The sequence below is a fragment of the Otolemur garnettii genome, unplaced genomic scaffold (assembly GCF_000181295.1).
Source record: "Otolemur garnettii isolate 467f Iridium unplaced genomic scaffold, OtoGar3 scaffold00006, whole genome shotgun sequence".
In the NCBI taxonomy this organism is placed as follows: Eukaryota; Metazoa; Chordata; class Mammalia; order Primates; family Galagidae; genus Otolemur; species Otolemur garnettii.
Window position 1 is genome coordinate 43,511,103 of NW_003852401.1, and position 17,318 is coordinate 43,528,420.

The following is a 17,318-nucleotide window of genomic DNA, read 5'->3' on the forward strand; positions in this document are numbered from 1 at the left end:
GTCTTGAACTCCTGAGCTTAGGTGGTCCTCTTGCTGCCACTTCCTGGAGTGATAGGATTACAGATGTGACCCCCCCATACTCAGCTGAGATTTAAACTTTAATTCCTTTGTTATCATTTTATTTCTGGCAGTAATTATTAATGGATGGGAAAACTACTGGACAGAAGTATGAGACATAGGATTTGTACCTAGTTTCCAGTTGCCTTCCTACAAGATACTTATTAATTACAATATAAAGGAAAAAATAACTTTATGGTGGGGAAACTTGGCAGACACCAACTTAGCCAAGTGACCAGAATTACTAGTAATGGGACAAATTGACATAATATGTTTTTCTATAAAATGCTGTAAGGAGAACACAATATCACTTGTGTGGTTTTTCTACCAAATAAGGTATAACTTCAATTTAGTTTTGAAGAGATATCAAGTGAGCCTATATTGAGGGATATACTACAAAATTACTTTGCCTTGTACTATTTCAAAATGTCTAACGTGAAAGATAAAGACAGAAGAATTCCAGATTAAAGGATATTAAAGAAACATGAATTTTTCTGATTTGATAGTTATACCATGGTTACATTAGAGGAGTTTGTTTTTAGGAAGTCACACTGAAGTATTTAGAGGCTTTTCTGGGGCATATTGGAAGAAGAGTTGTCTTGGGCCATACATTAATTACAAAAACATTAATGAAAGCTGATGAGCAAAAAGAAAAACAAGTCTGTGCATAATTTTCATGATACCTACCACCAGAGATAAGCAAAAAAGTCCTCACATTGTACTCATGCAGGCTGCAGGTTGGACACTTGTGTAAGGTTTCCAATAAAAGTAGAGATTATAATGCATAATGGTGAAAATATTATAATTTAGGTGATACGGGTAAAAGGATTATAGGATTTGTCTTTACTATTTTCAAAGTGAACATTTAAGTACAGCCTCTGGGAAGTGAGACTAGCTAGGTTTATATTATACCTTAGTTTACTCCTCTGTAAAATATGGTTTATAATAGTGCCCATCTCAGAGCACTGTCAGGAGGATAATGAAGTTAATACAAGTAAAATGTTTAGGACTGTGCTTGGCATATAGCAAGCAGTAATGTTAGCTATTAGTATTCTGTTTTATATACAGTAAATTACAATCCACTTACTGGACATTTAAATTCTTTCAAGTCTTAATCTGAAATATCTGTGTACATGTTTTACCCTTACTTGTACCCTTAATATTCTACCCAGTATCTGGTTTGCAGTGAGTACTCACATTTTAGTTAAATGAATTAAATCATTTTAGGAGCCCCTGAAACCTTTAGTCAAAGTCTATGAAATGAATGTTTAAAGTAATAATAAATCTCAGCTAGTATATCTTTTTTTTTTCAGCTGGTATATCTTAATAATGTAAGTTTTAAAGGAATTGAGAAAGTTTTACTTTATTAGAATATTACATTGTTAGTATATACTGAGAATTCTTGTTCTGATGGAGTCATGTTCTCTTTTAATACTGGTAGTGTGGATTATTCTGTTTCAGTTATGATTGTAAATATTTTACTAATCTAAATTTCCTTGCTGTGCTGCTTTGTTTTGAGTGTATCATTTTATAGAACACTAAATGTCCCTGAAATTCCTGCAGTTAATATCTTGGCAGTGTTGCAAAGATGCTGTAAAATACAGTAAAGAATGTGGTGTTTAGCTAATAAGATGTCTTATTACTTATCTTTGATAAATGGCAGTGATTGTATTTTATCACTGTATTGCTAGTATCTAGTGCATATCAACCACCATAGGGTGCTCAGAAAATGTTTTAGAAATGAAGGGATAAATGGACAAATATTCTTCCATACTAATCTAGTCACCTCCAAAATCTTGATTTCATGTATGCTACCCTTTGATTGCTATCCTTACTTTTTGATTTATTTACTCTAATTCTCTTAATCCCACTATTTTTGCTACCCTTCACAAAAAAACTTCTTGAATGAGCTGTTAGTATTTGTTTATTTTACTTTCTCTTTCAGTCTCTCCTTATGCACTCCAAGTGATCATTCTTTATCACCACTACAGAGAAACAGGTCTTTACTCATCTTTTTAAATGTAGTGTTCTCACTCCTCTTTCTTTAACCTTGAGCATTATTAGACCTGTTGTCCACTCATTGAAATACTTTTTTCCTCCATCTTCTTGATACCACAGTCTATTAGATTTCTTTCTACTTCACTGGTTAGTCCACGTCCTGTGCTTGCCACCCTCCTTCTGGGCTCCCTTTCTTCCCTATACCCTTTCCCTAGATCAATTTCCTATAGTTCTGGGACTTTTAATACCACCTGTATGCTGATGAAGTCCAAATTTGCATTTCTAGTACTGATTCCTTTTATGACCTCCAAAGTCAAGTTCTTTACTGAAATCCTCACTTGGATGACCAAAGAAAATAGCAAACTTAATGTAACCAAAATTATACTCCACTTCTGCTTTTAAACCTTCTTCTCCCAAAGTCTCAGGAAATGGTGCCGTTATTTATCAGTTGCTCAGACCAAAAACCTAATTATATACCTCATGCCCGCATTTAGTTCATCAGCATATCGTGTCAGCTTTACCTTTAAGATATCCTGATTTCAACAACTTCTTACTATCCTATCCGTTAAAATCCTAATTCAACTCATTGTCAACTCCCACTTTAATTGTTGGATACAGTTCAGTATCTGGTCTTTTCTTGTTGTTTTTTTTTTTTTAGACAGAGCCTCAAGCTATCTCCCTGGGTAGAGTGCAGTAGCATCACAGCTCACAGCAACCTCCAACTCCTGGGCTCAAGCGAGTCTCCTGCCTCAGCCTCCCAAGTAGCTGGGACCACAGGTGCCCGCCACAACGCCTGGCTACTTTTTGGTTGCAGTCATCATTGTTGTTTGGTGGGCCCGGGCTGGATTCGAACCTACCACCTTAGGTGTATGTGGCTGGCGCCTTAGCCACTTGAGCCACAGGTGCTGAGCCTCTTTTCTTGTTTTACTCTGACATTTGTTTGACATCCACAGATCGTCAAGAGTGATCGTTGGGCTTGGCACCTGTGGCTCAAGCAGCCAAGGTGCCAGCCACATACACCTGAGCTGACAAGTTCGAATCTAGCCTGGGCCCGCCAAACAACAGTGATAGTTGCAACAAAAAATAGCAGGCCTTGTGGCAGGCGCCTGTAGTCCTAGCTACTTGGGAGGCAGAGGCAGGAGAATCACTTGAACCCAGGAGTTGGAGGTTGCTGTGAGCTATGATGCCATAGCACTCTACCTAGGGCAATAGCTTGAGGCTCTGTCTCAAAAGCAAAAAAAAAAAAAAGAGTGATCTTTTAATAGTAGCATTCTATTTACATGACTTCTCTGCTCTCAGGCCTCCAGTGACTTAGATTAAATTTTTGTTACTGATGCTTGCATGTGTTACACAGAACCTTTGATAGTCTCCCAGCCCTTCTTGGTAAATTAACATTTCATAGGTAGGGTACATAAGTATTTAAGCTTTGTTTTTTGTCTATACAATATTGGTCAAGTTTATTTTCAAAATTAGAAAATTTTACACTAAGGAAAACCTAGGTTTTTATTCTTAAAAATTGTATTTTTATTGTATTTTTATTCTTAAAAATACACACTGGTCTTGTATTCATTCATGGCTGCAATAGAATAAGTAGAGGCTGTCTTCCTTCAGATGAAACAAATGTTCTCCAATTTGCCATTCTTTACCACTCCCCAGTTTATCTTGTAATGAGTGAGATATACTAAAGAAGGTAACTTGCCTTTTGCATTTATGACCCCTGCCCTGGAGTGAGTGAGTCATTCATTCAACAAACATTTAGTGAACACTAAGTACTGTCTGCTACACACTATTCTGGGCGCTGGAGAAAAAGATTCCTGGGACAGATAATGTATATACATGTCTTGTATCAGGAGGTGTTAAGTTCTATGAAGAAAAGTAAAGCCAGACAAGGAGATGTAAAAGAGTGGAGGGTGCTGTCTTAGAGAGAGCACACAAAGAAAACTTCAGTGTGAGCTGTTAACATTAGAACAGAAGCTGGGATATAGTAAGGGTTGGAGTTTCATAAATATTTTGAGGAAGATCATTTTGGGGTGGGGTCAGCAAGTACAAAGTCTTGAGAAGAGAATGTGCTGTGTTTGAACCAGAGCAAGAAGGCCTGTCTGATGCAGTGTAGTGAACATGGAGAAGAGTGATAGGAAATGAGGTTGATTGGAGAGGGGAAACCAGGGCTACATGATACAGGCTGTAGGTATAGGCCATAGAGGCCATGGTGGACTTTGGGATTTTATTGTGAGGTAGAAACTATTGGAGGGTTTCAAGTTGGGAATGACATGATCTGACTTATCTTAAAACAATCCATCTACCATGTGGTGGTGAATAAATTACGACAGGGACAGGTATGGTAGGTAGGTGACTTGTCTGGAGCTTGTTAGGGAGTGAGTGATGGTGGCAATTTAAACCAGAGATAACTTGAAAGGACGAGAATTGGTTAAATTGGAATTTGAAGATAGAGCCTACAGGGTTTTCTGAAGGATTTGATACGAGATGTGAGAAAGCAAGATGAGTTGGGGCCCAGGTTTTCAACCTGAGCAACTATAGATAGATGGTAGTGATAGGGTAACACTAGAAAGCAGAAATCAAGAGTTCCTTTTTGGAGGTATAAAACTTGATAATCTTACTTGATGTCCAAGTAGAGATAGAGTATAAACTTCATCTGAAGGATGACAAACTTAGAGCTCTGTTATATAACTTGAGATTTTTTAAAGACCCAATCATGTGAATCTTATACTGACCCTGAGTTCTTTGAAACTAGGGACATTCTTTCTTTACATGCATGTGATACTCAGCAGTTTTTGTTAAGAATCCAGAAGTTTTACTATAGTTCTGGGTACTTCTGTAACTATTATTCCATTATATTAGGCTTCTATTTATTTTTATGGAAGTGTCTATATGGTATTGTCCGTTAATGGGGTTTAGGACTTCTTAATTGAATTGCCCAGATGATATTAAACTTATGTTCTTCACAGTGAGTCCAGCAAACCATTTAATTTGTTAATGACTCAGCAGTTAAATTTAAAAAACAGTTTGGGGGATGGGAGTCCGTGGGTGAATATTTATTTTTTTCTTATAACAGGCTGTAATAGAACATGGTTTTGCTGTCACTTTGAGTAATTCTATTTGAAAAGGATTAACCTTTGTAGCCTTTTGCAACCTTAACATTAAATTGTAATAATTATATATATATACTGCTCATCTTTGGATGTGAGAATACTTTGTAAGTGGAAATTATTATTTTGTGATATGTTCTTGAGCATTAGCCTTATTTTACAAATGAACATATTCAATGTAGGTGTATTTGAGTTGCCTAAGGTGAAGCAATTGAAATGAAGGACAGAGACAGCATTAGAGTATGGTTTTATGTATAGGTTATAAGGAAAGCCTGGATGTGTGATAGTAATATTTAGACAACCTGCTAGGGTGACATCTATTTCTATTTTATTATTAAATAGTGATTTTATTTTATATGGAAAATAGTAATTCAAGGGCCTAATTATTCCCTTTTTGTATAGGAAGATTTTCAGTCAATGACTTACGGATTTAAAATGGCTAACAGTGTGACAGATCTCCGAGTTACAGGTAAAATCATTTATAAAGATAATTCACAAGTTTTTACATTTCATTTATTCCCTTTTTATTTTTTTTCTGGCCGGGGCTGGGTATGAACCTGCCACCTCAGGCATATGGGGCTGTGCCCTACTCCTTTGAGCCACAGGCGCCACCCTTTATTCTCTTTTAAACTGATTGTTTTTCTTTCTAGGCATGCTAAAAGATGTGGAGGATGACATGCAAAGAAGAGTAAAGGTATATTGGTTTTCTCTTTTCTATGGTGTAGGGTTTTATTCTTTTAAATGTCAGATTAATTTTAGCTAATTACAAATAGCTAGTAATATAAAGCCACCAATCTTCTTTATATGCTGTACCTTTTCTATAATGAATTTGAATACTACTAGAGGAGTTTCTGAGAAATTAGTGTAATTTTCAAATACTGTCATTCCCTTAGTATCTGTGGAGGATTGGTTCCATGACCCCTAAGGATGCCAAAATATGAGAATGCTCAGGTTGCTTATATAAAGTGGTGTCATAGTTGTATATAACCTGTCTCTCTAGATTAGTTATAATACCTAATACAAGTAAATGCTATGTAAATAGTTGTTACACTGAATTTTAAAATTTCTTATATTTTTTATGATATGGTTATTTTTTTCTGAATATTTTCAGTTGGTGATTGGTTGAATCTAATCCTAAGATACAAAGAGCAGAGTGTATTGAAAATTTAACCCTTTCCTTTGATTGCCTAATGTTTAAGAAATCTAGTATGCTATTTGCAGAATAGTATTTTTTTCCCACTAGTGTTTTGAATTCCTTAAAGGTAAGGATGGTCTTTACAACTTTGTATCTTTAATAGCTGGTGCAATGTCAGAACACAGGAGGTGAGCTTAGTAAATGATAATACTCCGTATCTGGTCTGGTAAAAAGTAAACTAAAAGACCAGACCAGTGTCTGGTCTTAGTAAATGGTAATACTCCATATCTGGTCTTGATAACATCCTTTAGCTGGGTGACCTTGATGATGTGCTTTTTTTTGAGACAGTCTCACTATATTGCCCTTGGTAGAGTGCTGTGGTGTCACAGCTCAGAGCAACCTAAAACTCTTGGGCTTAAGTGATTCTCTTGCCTCAGCCTCCCAAGTAAGCTGGGACTACGGCGCCCACCACAACGCCCAGCTGTTTTTTTGTTGTAGTTGTCATTGTTTAGCTGGCCTGAGCCAGGTTCGAACCCACCAGCCTCAGTGGCTGGCACTGTAACCACTATGCTATAGTTGCTGAGCCAATGATGTGCTTTACATAGAGATTAGTAAGGGAAAAAAGTTATATTTTCACTATTTTTTTTACATTTATATAGGAATATGTTTGTCATGTAAACTTTACATTATTCTCTTTTTTAAAATTTTTTCATTATCCAATGAATTAGGCAATTAAACTTACACAGTGCCCACTTTTAGATAAGGCAGATACTGCTCTAGGGAGTTAAGTAACCTGTGCCAGAGTCTCAAGGACATGTCCTTAGCAAGTGGCAGCTCCATGGCTAGAACCTACATCTTTTATCAGATCTTCCTGTGGTACTGACCTGGTATTTTGTCAAATAAAATTATCAACATTGTCACTTGTATTACCAAAATATTTTGCATTTTGATATAAAACAGGTCAGTATCAACCAGGCAACTTTCTTTTTATGGTGTGATTTTTGGAACAGTTAACTATATTTTTCTAATGGTTTGATTTGGGGAGCATCAGGAATTTCAGTAAATAGATCCTTTTAAAGGAAAGTGTACTCTGTGCTATATGCTTTTACTTATGTTATTTCATTGTTAGTTACGTAAGTTGTTTCAATACCTGAATCTTTTGCATGATCTTATAATTTATATCAAAATGAACTTTCTGTATATGGCATTAATAGGATGGAATTAAATACAGGACACAGCTTTTTGTCTACAAATATTTTTCCTAAAAGTAAATTCTTGAGGATACTCTATTTTGTGCTTTATCTTATATATTTATAACTGAATACTTTCTCAGGTTTATATTTATTTTAATTCACTTCTTTTAAAATTTTAGAGTACTCGAAGTCGACAAGGAGAAGAAAGAGATCCAGAAGTTGAACTAGAAGTAATTGAACTTATTTTCTGGTAGATAATATCAGAGAAGTCTACCTCTTAATGTTATAGTTTTATGAACTGCGTTATAATTTATGGAAGCCCTTTTTAAGGTATTTCTTTAAAAATTAGACATTGCAAGGGATTTTATTTCCCTTGTATTTATTTTGATAGAATGATAATGCAGCTCTTTCAGATACATGATTGCAAAACTCTTCAATATTCCTATGAGGTAGGAAGAAAAAAATAATCTTTTATAGACCATGCATCAAAACTTGGCAAAGCTGGCTCGGCGCCTATAGCTCAACCGGCTAAGGCGCCAGCCACGTACACCTAAGGTGGCGGGTTCGAATCCCCAGCCTGGACCCGCCAAAAACAACAATGACGGCTGCAACCAAAAAATAGCCGGGTGTTGTGGCGGGCGCCTGTGGTCCCAGCTACTTGGGAGGCTGAGGCAAGAGAATCACTTAAGCCCAGGAGTTTGAGGTTGCTCTGGGCTATGATGCCCTGGCCCCCTTCCGAAGGGCGGAATTTGAAACCCCTTTCCAAAAAAAAAAAAAAAACTTGGCAAAGCTCAAGAACTTTCACAGTATTAAAAGTTGCTGAAACTTTGTTGAGATTATCTAACTCTGCTTAAAATACATTTAGTTGGTCCTTTCTAAAATGCTTAACTAAGTCAGCTTTTTTTTTTTTGAGACAGGGACTCACTGTGTTGCCCAGGCTAGAGTGCTGTGGCATTAGCCCAGCTCACACAAATTCAAAATCCTGAGTTCAAGCAATCCTTGTGCTTCAACTTCCCCAGTAGCTGGAACTACAGGCATCCCCACACCACCACCTAACTAGTTTATTCTATTTTTAGTAGAGATGGGGTCTTGCTTGTGGTCAGGATCGTCTTGAACTCCTGATCTCAACTAATCCTTCTGCTTTGCCCTTCCAAAGTGCTAGGATTGCAGGCCTGAGCCATTGTGCCTGGCCTAAATCAGCTTCTTTGAGATAATAATGTAACTTTTGACTTAAGAAAACGATCAGTCCTGTTGATATGGATAGAAACTTTGTATTTCTATTTCAAAAGAATAGGCTTTGTTTTGTTGTTTTCTTCAGCTCATTTTTCAGGAATTTAAAAGCCTTTAAGTGAAGATGTGTGTCATTTAGTAAGTTATTAATATTGAGATTTAGGAGTTAAAATAATATAAATAAAATTCTTTTGGCAGTCTTAACATCATTTAACTTCTAGTTCTTTCTTGTTTTTAGCACCAACAATGTTTAGCAGTATTCAGCAGAGTGAAATTTACTCGAGTGTTACTGACAGTGCTTATAGCCTTTACTAAGAAAGAGGTAAGGGCATTTACTATAATTTGTCTATTTTAGTGATTTTTGGATGGAATGCCTTATTGAAGCAGTTTTGAGACTTTTCCATTGATGTATTCCTAATCTCAGATACACAACACTAGAATTTGATATTTATACCAGTAACTCTGATGATTTTCTTAAGAAGTCACATGAATTTTATATTGTATTACTTATTAGTAAATAAAACAGTTGAAACTGAAATTGCTTGTGGGTTGTCACATTTTGAGAACTGGAAAGGAAAAATGAAAACTTAGGTAAAGCCTGTTCTTCTCTTGAATAGAAAAGAAAAAAGGATAATGAGAATTATAAGAATTTTAGTAGACCTATTTTTCTAATTAACTGTTGGGCTTATATAAAAACAAAAGCAAGCTCTAAATAGTGAACTTTTTTTTTTTGGCGTATTTTTGTATTAACTCAAGTTAATTAAAGACTAATTTGTGAATAGTTTATAAGTGGTGACTAGAGATCCAACCTTTACCATTGCTCTAACTTTAGTAATTCGATTTTTTCTTATTTGTTCCCCGCCATGATGAACAACATAGTAGAATTATTGATATATTTCCCATTTCCAATTGACTGTCTCTCTGGTTTTTATTATAAAAAAATAAGATTTAAAAAAAAAAAACCCAGAAATATTTCCTTTTTTATAAAGGGGTCCTACAAGCTATAGATGTCAGTCAGGAAAAAAAAAAAAAATTTCTATCCTAACAGGATCTGGGCATCCTATATTAAGTGAATAGTTTGTGAAAACCAATGTCATATAGCAAGCATTTAATTTCATTATTGTTTATAGGATTTTCCTATTTAATGTATATCTTTCAGTGAAAGAATATGTAAGAATGTTTTTGGTGATTTATTTGCTTAGACCAGTGCTGTTGCAGAAGCTCAAAAATTGATGGTTCAAGCAGCAGATCTTCTTTCTGCCATTCATAATTCATTGCATCATGGCATCCAGGCCCAGAATGATACTACAAAAGGAGGTAATTGTTCATAATTACGTTCACTCTTTTTTTCTTCTTTCTCGTCCAGCATACATAATGTTATTGGTTTGTTCTAACATTTCAGTTTTTAGTCTGTCTGGACTTAAAGTGTTTTACTCCAGAGACTTATGTAGAGTTTATGCTCCCTTTTCAAATGTATTCTATACTAAAGAACAGTATTATACAACTTGGCTATCTCCTGAATCATACATTAAGAGCCAGGATTGTCTAGCCTTTTTTTCTTCTCTGCTACGCATTGGAAGAAGAAGAGTTGTCTTGAGACTCACATTAAATACACAAATGTTAACGAAAGCTGAATGGCAAAAAAAATTGTCCATGCATACTTTTTGTCATATCCTGGCCTCACAAAATCAGCATGTGGCTGCTGGCTGGACACCCCTAGAAACTAAATATTTACCATCTTATGTTCATGCTGTAATATCAGTAGTAACTTCTTTTTATTGTTGTTTGTTTGGGTTTTTCTTGAGACAGAGTCTCATTATGTCGCCCTTGGTAGTGCTGTTGCGTCACAGTTCACAGCAACCTCAAACTCGTAGGCTTAAGCTGTTCTCTTGCCTCAGCCTCCCAAGTAGCTGGGACTACAGGTGCTCACCACAACATCTGGCTAATTTTTTGTTGCAGTTGTCATTGTTGTTTTAGCTGGCCCAGGCCAGGTTTGAACCCACCAGCCTTGGTGTGTGTGGTTGGCACTGTAACTACTATGCTACGGACGCTAAGCCAGTAACTTCTTTTTTAATCACTTCTCTTTTACTCTTGTTTGAGAGATCATTACCTCCCTTATAGTCTGTCCTATCTCCACCACGCAGGGCTTTCTATTCCCTTTGTAGCCTCATTGCATACATGCCTCTGTTATAATTTGTTTCTGAGACAGAGTGTATGTCACCCTTGGTAGAGTGCTGTTGCATCACAGCTCACAGCAAACTCCAACTCTTGGGCTTAAGCAATTCTCTTGCATCAGCCTCCCAATTAGCTGGGACTACTACAACACCCAGCTATTTTTTTGTTGCAGTTATTGTTTAGCTGGCCCAGGCCAGGTTTGAACCTGCCAGCCTCCATGTATGTGGCTGGTGGTGTAACCACTTTGCTTCGGTGCCAAGCCTATAATTTTTTTTTTTAGTACATTGTATTGTAATTATTTACCTGTTTGTCTTTTTTTTTTTTTTTTTTGGGACAGAGCCTCAAGCTGTCCCCCTGGGTAGAGTGCCATGGCTTAACTGCTCACAGCAACCTCCAACTCCTGGGCTCAAGCAAGTCTCCTGTCTCAGCCTCCCAAGTAGCTGGGACCACAGGTGCCCGCCACAACGCCCAGCTATTTTTTGGTTGCAGCCATTATTGTTGTTTGGTGGGCTGGGCTGGATTCGAACCCGCCACCTTAGGTGTATGTGGCTGGCGCCTTAGCCGCTTTAGCCACAGGCACCGAGCCTACCTGTTTGTCTTTCCACAAGATTTTTCAGTAAAGGCCAGGGATTGTCTCCATTTTTATGTATCTCTGTAGGGCTTGTGAGTACTCAAGTTTTATTTATGAAATATGCTTAGAATAAAAGGCATAGTGTACTATTATAAAAAATTGCAGTTGGGTCAACATTTTAAGTAGTAACGGTTTTTATTACCCTTAAAACTCATTAAAATGAGATGATGTGTATATTCTTTAAATTAGTGTTTACCAGTTATTGGTCTTGTGATTAGGAAGGCAAATTTTTACTGATTCATATTCTTTTCTTTTTCTACCTCTCCTCTCCATTCAGGGGCAAGAGTTGTATTTCCTTTTCTATGAATTTTTCTTTCTTCACCCAGATGTGTGGTAGTAGGGCAGTCGAGAAGATAATTTGGGTTAGGAAATCAGTGCTATTAATTTGTATATTTCTAGTAATTATGCTGAATTTATATTAATTGATTAACATTTTCTCTCTGTCCCCTGGAAGGAGAATATGTTTATAAGATGAGTGACTAGATGGCATTCTGGGACATCACCATGGGACATAAAATGAGTGTTGTAATGCATAGCAACCAAAAATGCATGCTTACAGAGAAGTGTAAAATACCCACAACTCTTAAATAGTTTGAAATCTAGTGCAACAATACTTTATGAAAACCACTGTACAATATGTGACTTCAAAATAATTTGTTGGACAATAGCTCAACAAGATATTAATGATGCAAAATGACCTTCCAGATTACTAGAATCTGATGTTTATTTTTGCCATGTCTGACTACTGTGTGTTATTCTTTATATCTGCAGCCAAGCAAACTCTGAGATGATAATCCCCAGAGGATCTTTAGAAGCTATAGCTGTGGCTTCCCTGTATTTTAAAACTAGTGCTAAAAATTGCTTGTGCATATATTCTCCACAGTTTCTCTGGGTTTATAGTCTGCTCACAAGTAAGCTTCAGGAAAGTTATTTACATAAAATTGGCTAGAATAAACTTACTAAAAATGTAATCATATGATGAATCAAGTGAAATTTTAAACTTATGGAATATTCATCCTGTGCTTAGTTTTCTGTATAATATCTGGTAGTTGACTTAACATTGTAATTATCCTTTATTCATAAAGCCACATAGTTTATAATTAAAAAGTTAATATTTCCTAATATTAGGAATATTAATATTAGAATATTAATTCTAAGAAGAGTGATGAGAAAATAATAGTATGGCTTAGATAACTCATTTTGCCTTCTGCTATTGTCACAACTCCAGCTAGTGACAGACTAACAAGGTATACCTTGAAATTACTGAGGATTGGCTTGGTGCCTGTGGCTCAAGTGGCTAAGGTCCCAGCCAAATACACCTAAGGTGGCAGGTTCGAATCTAGCCCGGGCCCGCCAAAACAGCAATGTTGGTTGCAACAACAACAAAAAAAAGCCGGACGTTGTGGTGGGCACCTGTGGTCCCAGCTACTTGGGAGGCTGAGGCAGGAGACTCGATTGAGCCCAGGAGTTGGAGGTTGCTGTGAGCTGTGATGCCAGGGAGACAGCTTGAGGCTCTGTCTCAAAACAAAACCAGAAATTACTGAGGATTCATTTTGTCTTCTCATTGAAAAGATATTCAGTATGAATTGGAAACAGTGGTATTAAGGAAGAAAATAGGAAGAATTAAACTCAGATCTAAGAATTACTTGCTGGTGGTAATTTTTTAATGAAGATGCAGAAGGCAGAAGTGATTTAAGAAGTGGATAAGGACAGTGACTCAGAGATAATGAGTAGGATTTTTTGACATGGGGCAGTTCACTAGTAAAGTAAACATTTGGCTATGGAAAATGGATGGAAGTAGATTCTGGAGTCATTTTCATGTTAATTCCTTTGAAATTGAAGGAGTGGTTGTGATTACTTACTAGGGTTTACTAGGTTCAGAACCTTGGGTTATATCTCTGTTGAAGGAACAAAGGAGAAAGAAGATGCAGTGAAGCAGATGTTGCTCTCTCTTTTTGCTTATGCTGTCTTGAATTTTATACTTCTTTTTATGTCTGTGGAATTCTCACTTATCCTTTAAAATGATATAATGGGTGGTGCCTGTGGCTCAGTGAGTAGGGCACTGACCCCATATGTTGAGGGTGGAGGGTTCAAACCCAGTCCTGGCCAAACTGCAACAAAAAAATAGCCGAGCGTTGTAGCGGGTGCCTGTAGTCCCAGCTACTCAGGAGGCTGAGGCAAGAGAATCGCCTAAGCCCATAAATTTGAAGTTGCTGTGAGCTGTGACGCCACAGCACTCTACCAAGGGTTAATAAGTGAAACTGTCTCCAAAAAATGTCTTTAAAATGATATTTAAATCATCTCCTCCAGTGATTCTCCCGTATTCTCTCATCTCCTCCAGTGATTCTCCCGTAGTCTCTTATAGTTATCTGTGATTTAGGTCTAGTTTACTCTTTGGATTTACAAGCATCGTTGACAGTTACTAGTGGAAATTTTAAAAATTAATTTAAATTTATTTTTCCTGGAATTGGTAGATACTTTTGGAGTATATTTTTAGTTTTGACACACATACTTTCAAGAGGACTTGTCATGTTTTTAAAGTAAATTAAAAGACAGCTGATTGAAGTTGGTGGATTAAACATATTAATTTACCTTCTGAAAACCCCAATGAATAATGAAAATGTTTTTTGTTTTTTTTTTTTGAGACAGAATCTCACTTTGTTGTCCTTTGTTGGTAGAGTGCCGTGGAGTCATAGCTCACAATAGCCTCAAACCCTTGGGCTCAAGTGATTCTCTTCCCTCAGACTCCCAAGTAGCTGGGACTACAGCCACCCACCACAACGTCCAGCTATTTTTAGAGATGGGGTCTCTTTCTTGCTCAGGCTAGTCTCAAACCCTTGTGCTCAGGCAGTCCTCCCACCTCGGCCTCCCAGAGTGGCAGGATTACAGGCGTGAGCACTTGGGCTTCTTCCATGACCTGGCAATTATGAATTGGGCTGCAATAAACATTCTGATACAATTATCTTTGTTGTAATTTGATTTTTGGTCTTCTGGATATGTACCTAATAAAGGAATTGCAGGATCAAATGGCAGGTCTATTTTTAGTTCTCTCAGTGTTCTCCAGATGGATGTCTTTCCAAAAGGAACAAATTACTTTGAATTCCCCCCAGCAGTATAGAAGTGTTCCCTTTTCTCCACATCCACGCCAACATCCCTGGTTTGGGGATTTTGTGATGTGGGCTAATCTTACTGGGGTTAGGTGGTACCTCAAAGTAGTTTTGATTTGTATTTCTCTAATGATTAAGGATGGAGAGCATTTTTTCATATATCTGTAGGCCATGCGCCTCTCTTCTTTAGAGAAATTTCTATTCAAGTCCCTTGCCCACCCTGAGATGGGATTGCTTGGTTTTTTTTCTTGCTAATATTCTTGAGTTCTTTGTGGATTCTGATTATGAAACCTTTGTCGGAGACATAACCAGCAAATATCTTTTCCCATTCTGAGGGCTGTCTACCCACTTTATTTACTGTGTTCTTGGCTGTGCAGAAACTTTCAAGTTTGATCAGGTCCCAAAAGTGTATTTTTGACATTGCTTCAATTGCCCGAGGGGTCCTCCTCATAAAATTTTCACCCAAGTCGATTTTTTCAAGTGTTTTCCCTACACTTTCTTCTAGTATTTTCATAGTTTCATGTCTTAAGTTGAAATCTTTAATCCAGTGAGAGTCTATCTTAGTTAATGGTGAAAAGTGTAGATCTAGTTTCAGTCTTCTACAGGTCACCATCCAGTTAGCCGAGCACCATTTGTTAAATAGGGAATCTTCCCCACTCAGTATTTTTAATTGGCTTGTCAAAGATCAGATAACGGTAGGTGGCTGGATTCATCTCTTGGCTCTCTATTCTTTTCCATACATCTACCTCTCTGTTTTTGTGCCGGTACCATGCTGTTTTGATCACTATCGATTTATAGTATACTCTGAGGTCTGGTAACATAATTCCTCCTACTTTGTTTTTGTTCCTGAGTAATGTCTTTGCTATTCGAGGTTTTTTTCTGATTCCATATAAAATGAAGTATTATTTTTTTCTAGATCTTTAAAGTATGACAATGGAGCTTTAATGGGGATTGCATTAAAATTATATATTGCTTTGGGTAGTATTGACATTTTAACAATGTTGATTCTTCCCAGCCATGAGCATGGCATGTTTTTCCATTTGTTAACATTTTCAGCTATTTCTTTCCTTAGAGTTTCATAGTTCTCTTTATAGAGATCTTTCACGTCCTTTGTTAGGTAAACTCCCAAGTATTTCATCTTCTTTGGCACTACTGTGAACAGAATAGAGTCCTTGACTGTTTTTTTAGCTTGGCTGCTGTTGGTGTATATAAAGCCTACAGATTTATGAGTGTTGATTTTGTAACCTGAGACACTGCTGTATTCCTTGATTACTTCTAAGAGTTTAGTAGTAGAATCTGTGGTATCTTCCAGATATACAGTCATATCATCTGTGAAGAGTGAAACTTAAATTTCTTCTGACCCTATATGGATACCCTTGATTGCTTTTTCTTCCCTGATTGCGATGGCTAAAACTTCGATTACAATGTTAAAGAGCAATGGAGACAATGGGCAACCTTGCCTCGTTCCTGATCTGAGTGGAAATGATTTCAACTTAACTCCATTCAATACAATGTTGGCTGTGGGTTTGCTATAGATGGCCTCTATCAGTTTAGGAAATGTCCCTTCTATACCAGTTTTCTGAAGTGTTCTGATCATGAAGGGATGCTGGATATTATCAATGCTTTTTCTGCATCAATTGAAAGAATCATATGGTCTTTGTTTTTTAATTTGTTTATGTGATGAATTACATTTAAAGATTTATATATGTTGAACCATCCTTGAGATCCTGGGATAAAACCCACTTGGTCGTGGTGTATAATTTGTTTGATGCGTTGCTGGATTCTGTTTGTTAGGATTTTGTTGAATATCTTTGCATCAATATTCATTAGTGATATTGGTCTATAATTTTCTTTTCTTGTTGGGTCTTTTCCTGGTTTGGGGATCAGGGTGATGTTTCCTTCACAGAATGTGTTGGGTAGTATTCCGTCTTTTTCTATGTTTAGGAAAAGATTGAGTAATATAGGTACTGGTTCCTCTTTAAAGGTTTGGTAGAATTCTGACGTGAAGCCATCTGTTCCTGGGATTTTCTTTTTAGGGAGATTTTGTATAGTTGATGCTATTTCAGAGCTTGATATAGGTCTGTTCAACATTTCCACTGCATTCTGGCTAAGTCTTGGTAGATGATGTGCTTCCAAGTATTGGTCAATTTCCTTCAGATTGTTATATTTCTAGGAATAAAGTTTCTTGTAGTATTCATCAAGGATTTTTTGAATTTCTAAAGGGTCTGTTGTTATTTCATCTTTACCATTTCTGATTGACAAGATTAGAGACTTTATTCTTTTTTTCTTGGTTATCGATTTTGTTGATTTTTTCAAAAACCAACTTTTTAATTTGTTGATCTGTTCTATAATCCTTTTGTTTTTCAATCTCATTTAATTCTGCTCTAATTTTGGTTATTTGTTTTCTTCTGCTGGATTTGGGATTGGAATTTTCTTTCTTTTTCAGCTGCTTGAGATGTCCCATTAAGTTGTTGACTTCCTCTCTTTCCAGTCTCTTGAGGAAGGCTTGCAATACTATAAATTTCCCTCTTAGGACTGCCTTTGCGGTATCCCAGAGGTTCTGATAACTTGTATCCTCATTGTCATTTTGTTCTAAAAATTTGGTAATTTCCTTCTTGATCTCGTCTCTGATCCATCTATCATTCAGCATAAGGTTATTTAGGTTCCATGTTTTTGTACAAGTCT

General features: G+C 36.7%; 1 protein-coding gene across 2 annotated transcripts in view; it reads left to right on the forward strand.

The window, feature by feature from the left end:
* NAA35 (N(alpha)-acetyltransferase 35, NatC auxiliary subunit) overlaps positions 1-17,318 on the forward strand; it is a 101,432-nt gene that overhangs the window by 33,988 nt on the left and 50,126 nt on the right. For both annotated transcript variants that reach the window (XM_003782990.3, XM_023508328.1), the window contains exons 7-11: positions 5,565-5,631; positions 5,813-5,856; positions 7,670-7,720; positions 8,959-9,042; positions 9,923-10,037. In XM_003782990.3, the coding sequence (XP_003783038.1) occupies positions 5,565-5,631; positions 5,813-5,856; positions 7,670-7,720; positions 8,959-9,042; positions 9,923-10,037 (361 nt within the window). The remainder of the gene's footprint in view (positions 1-5,564; positions 5,632-5,812; positions 5,857-7,669; positions 7,721-8,958; positions 9,043-9,922; positions 10,038-17,318) is intronic.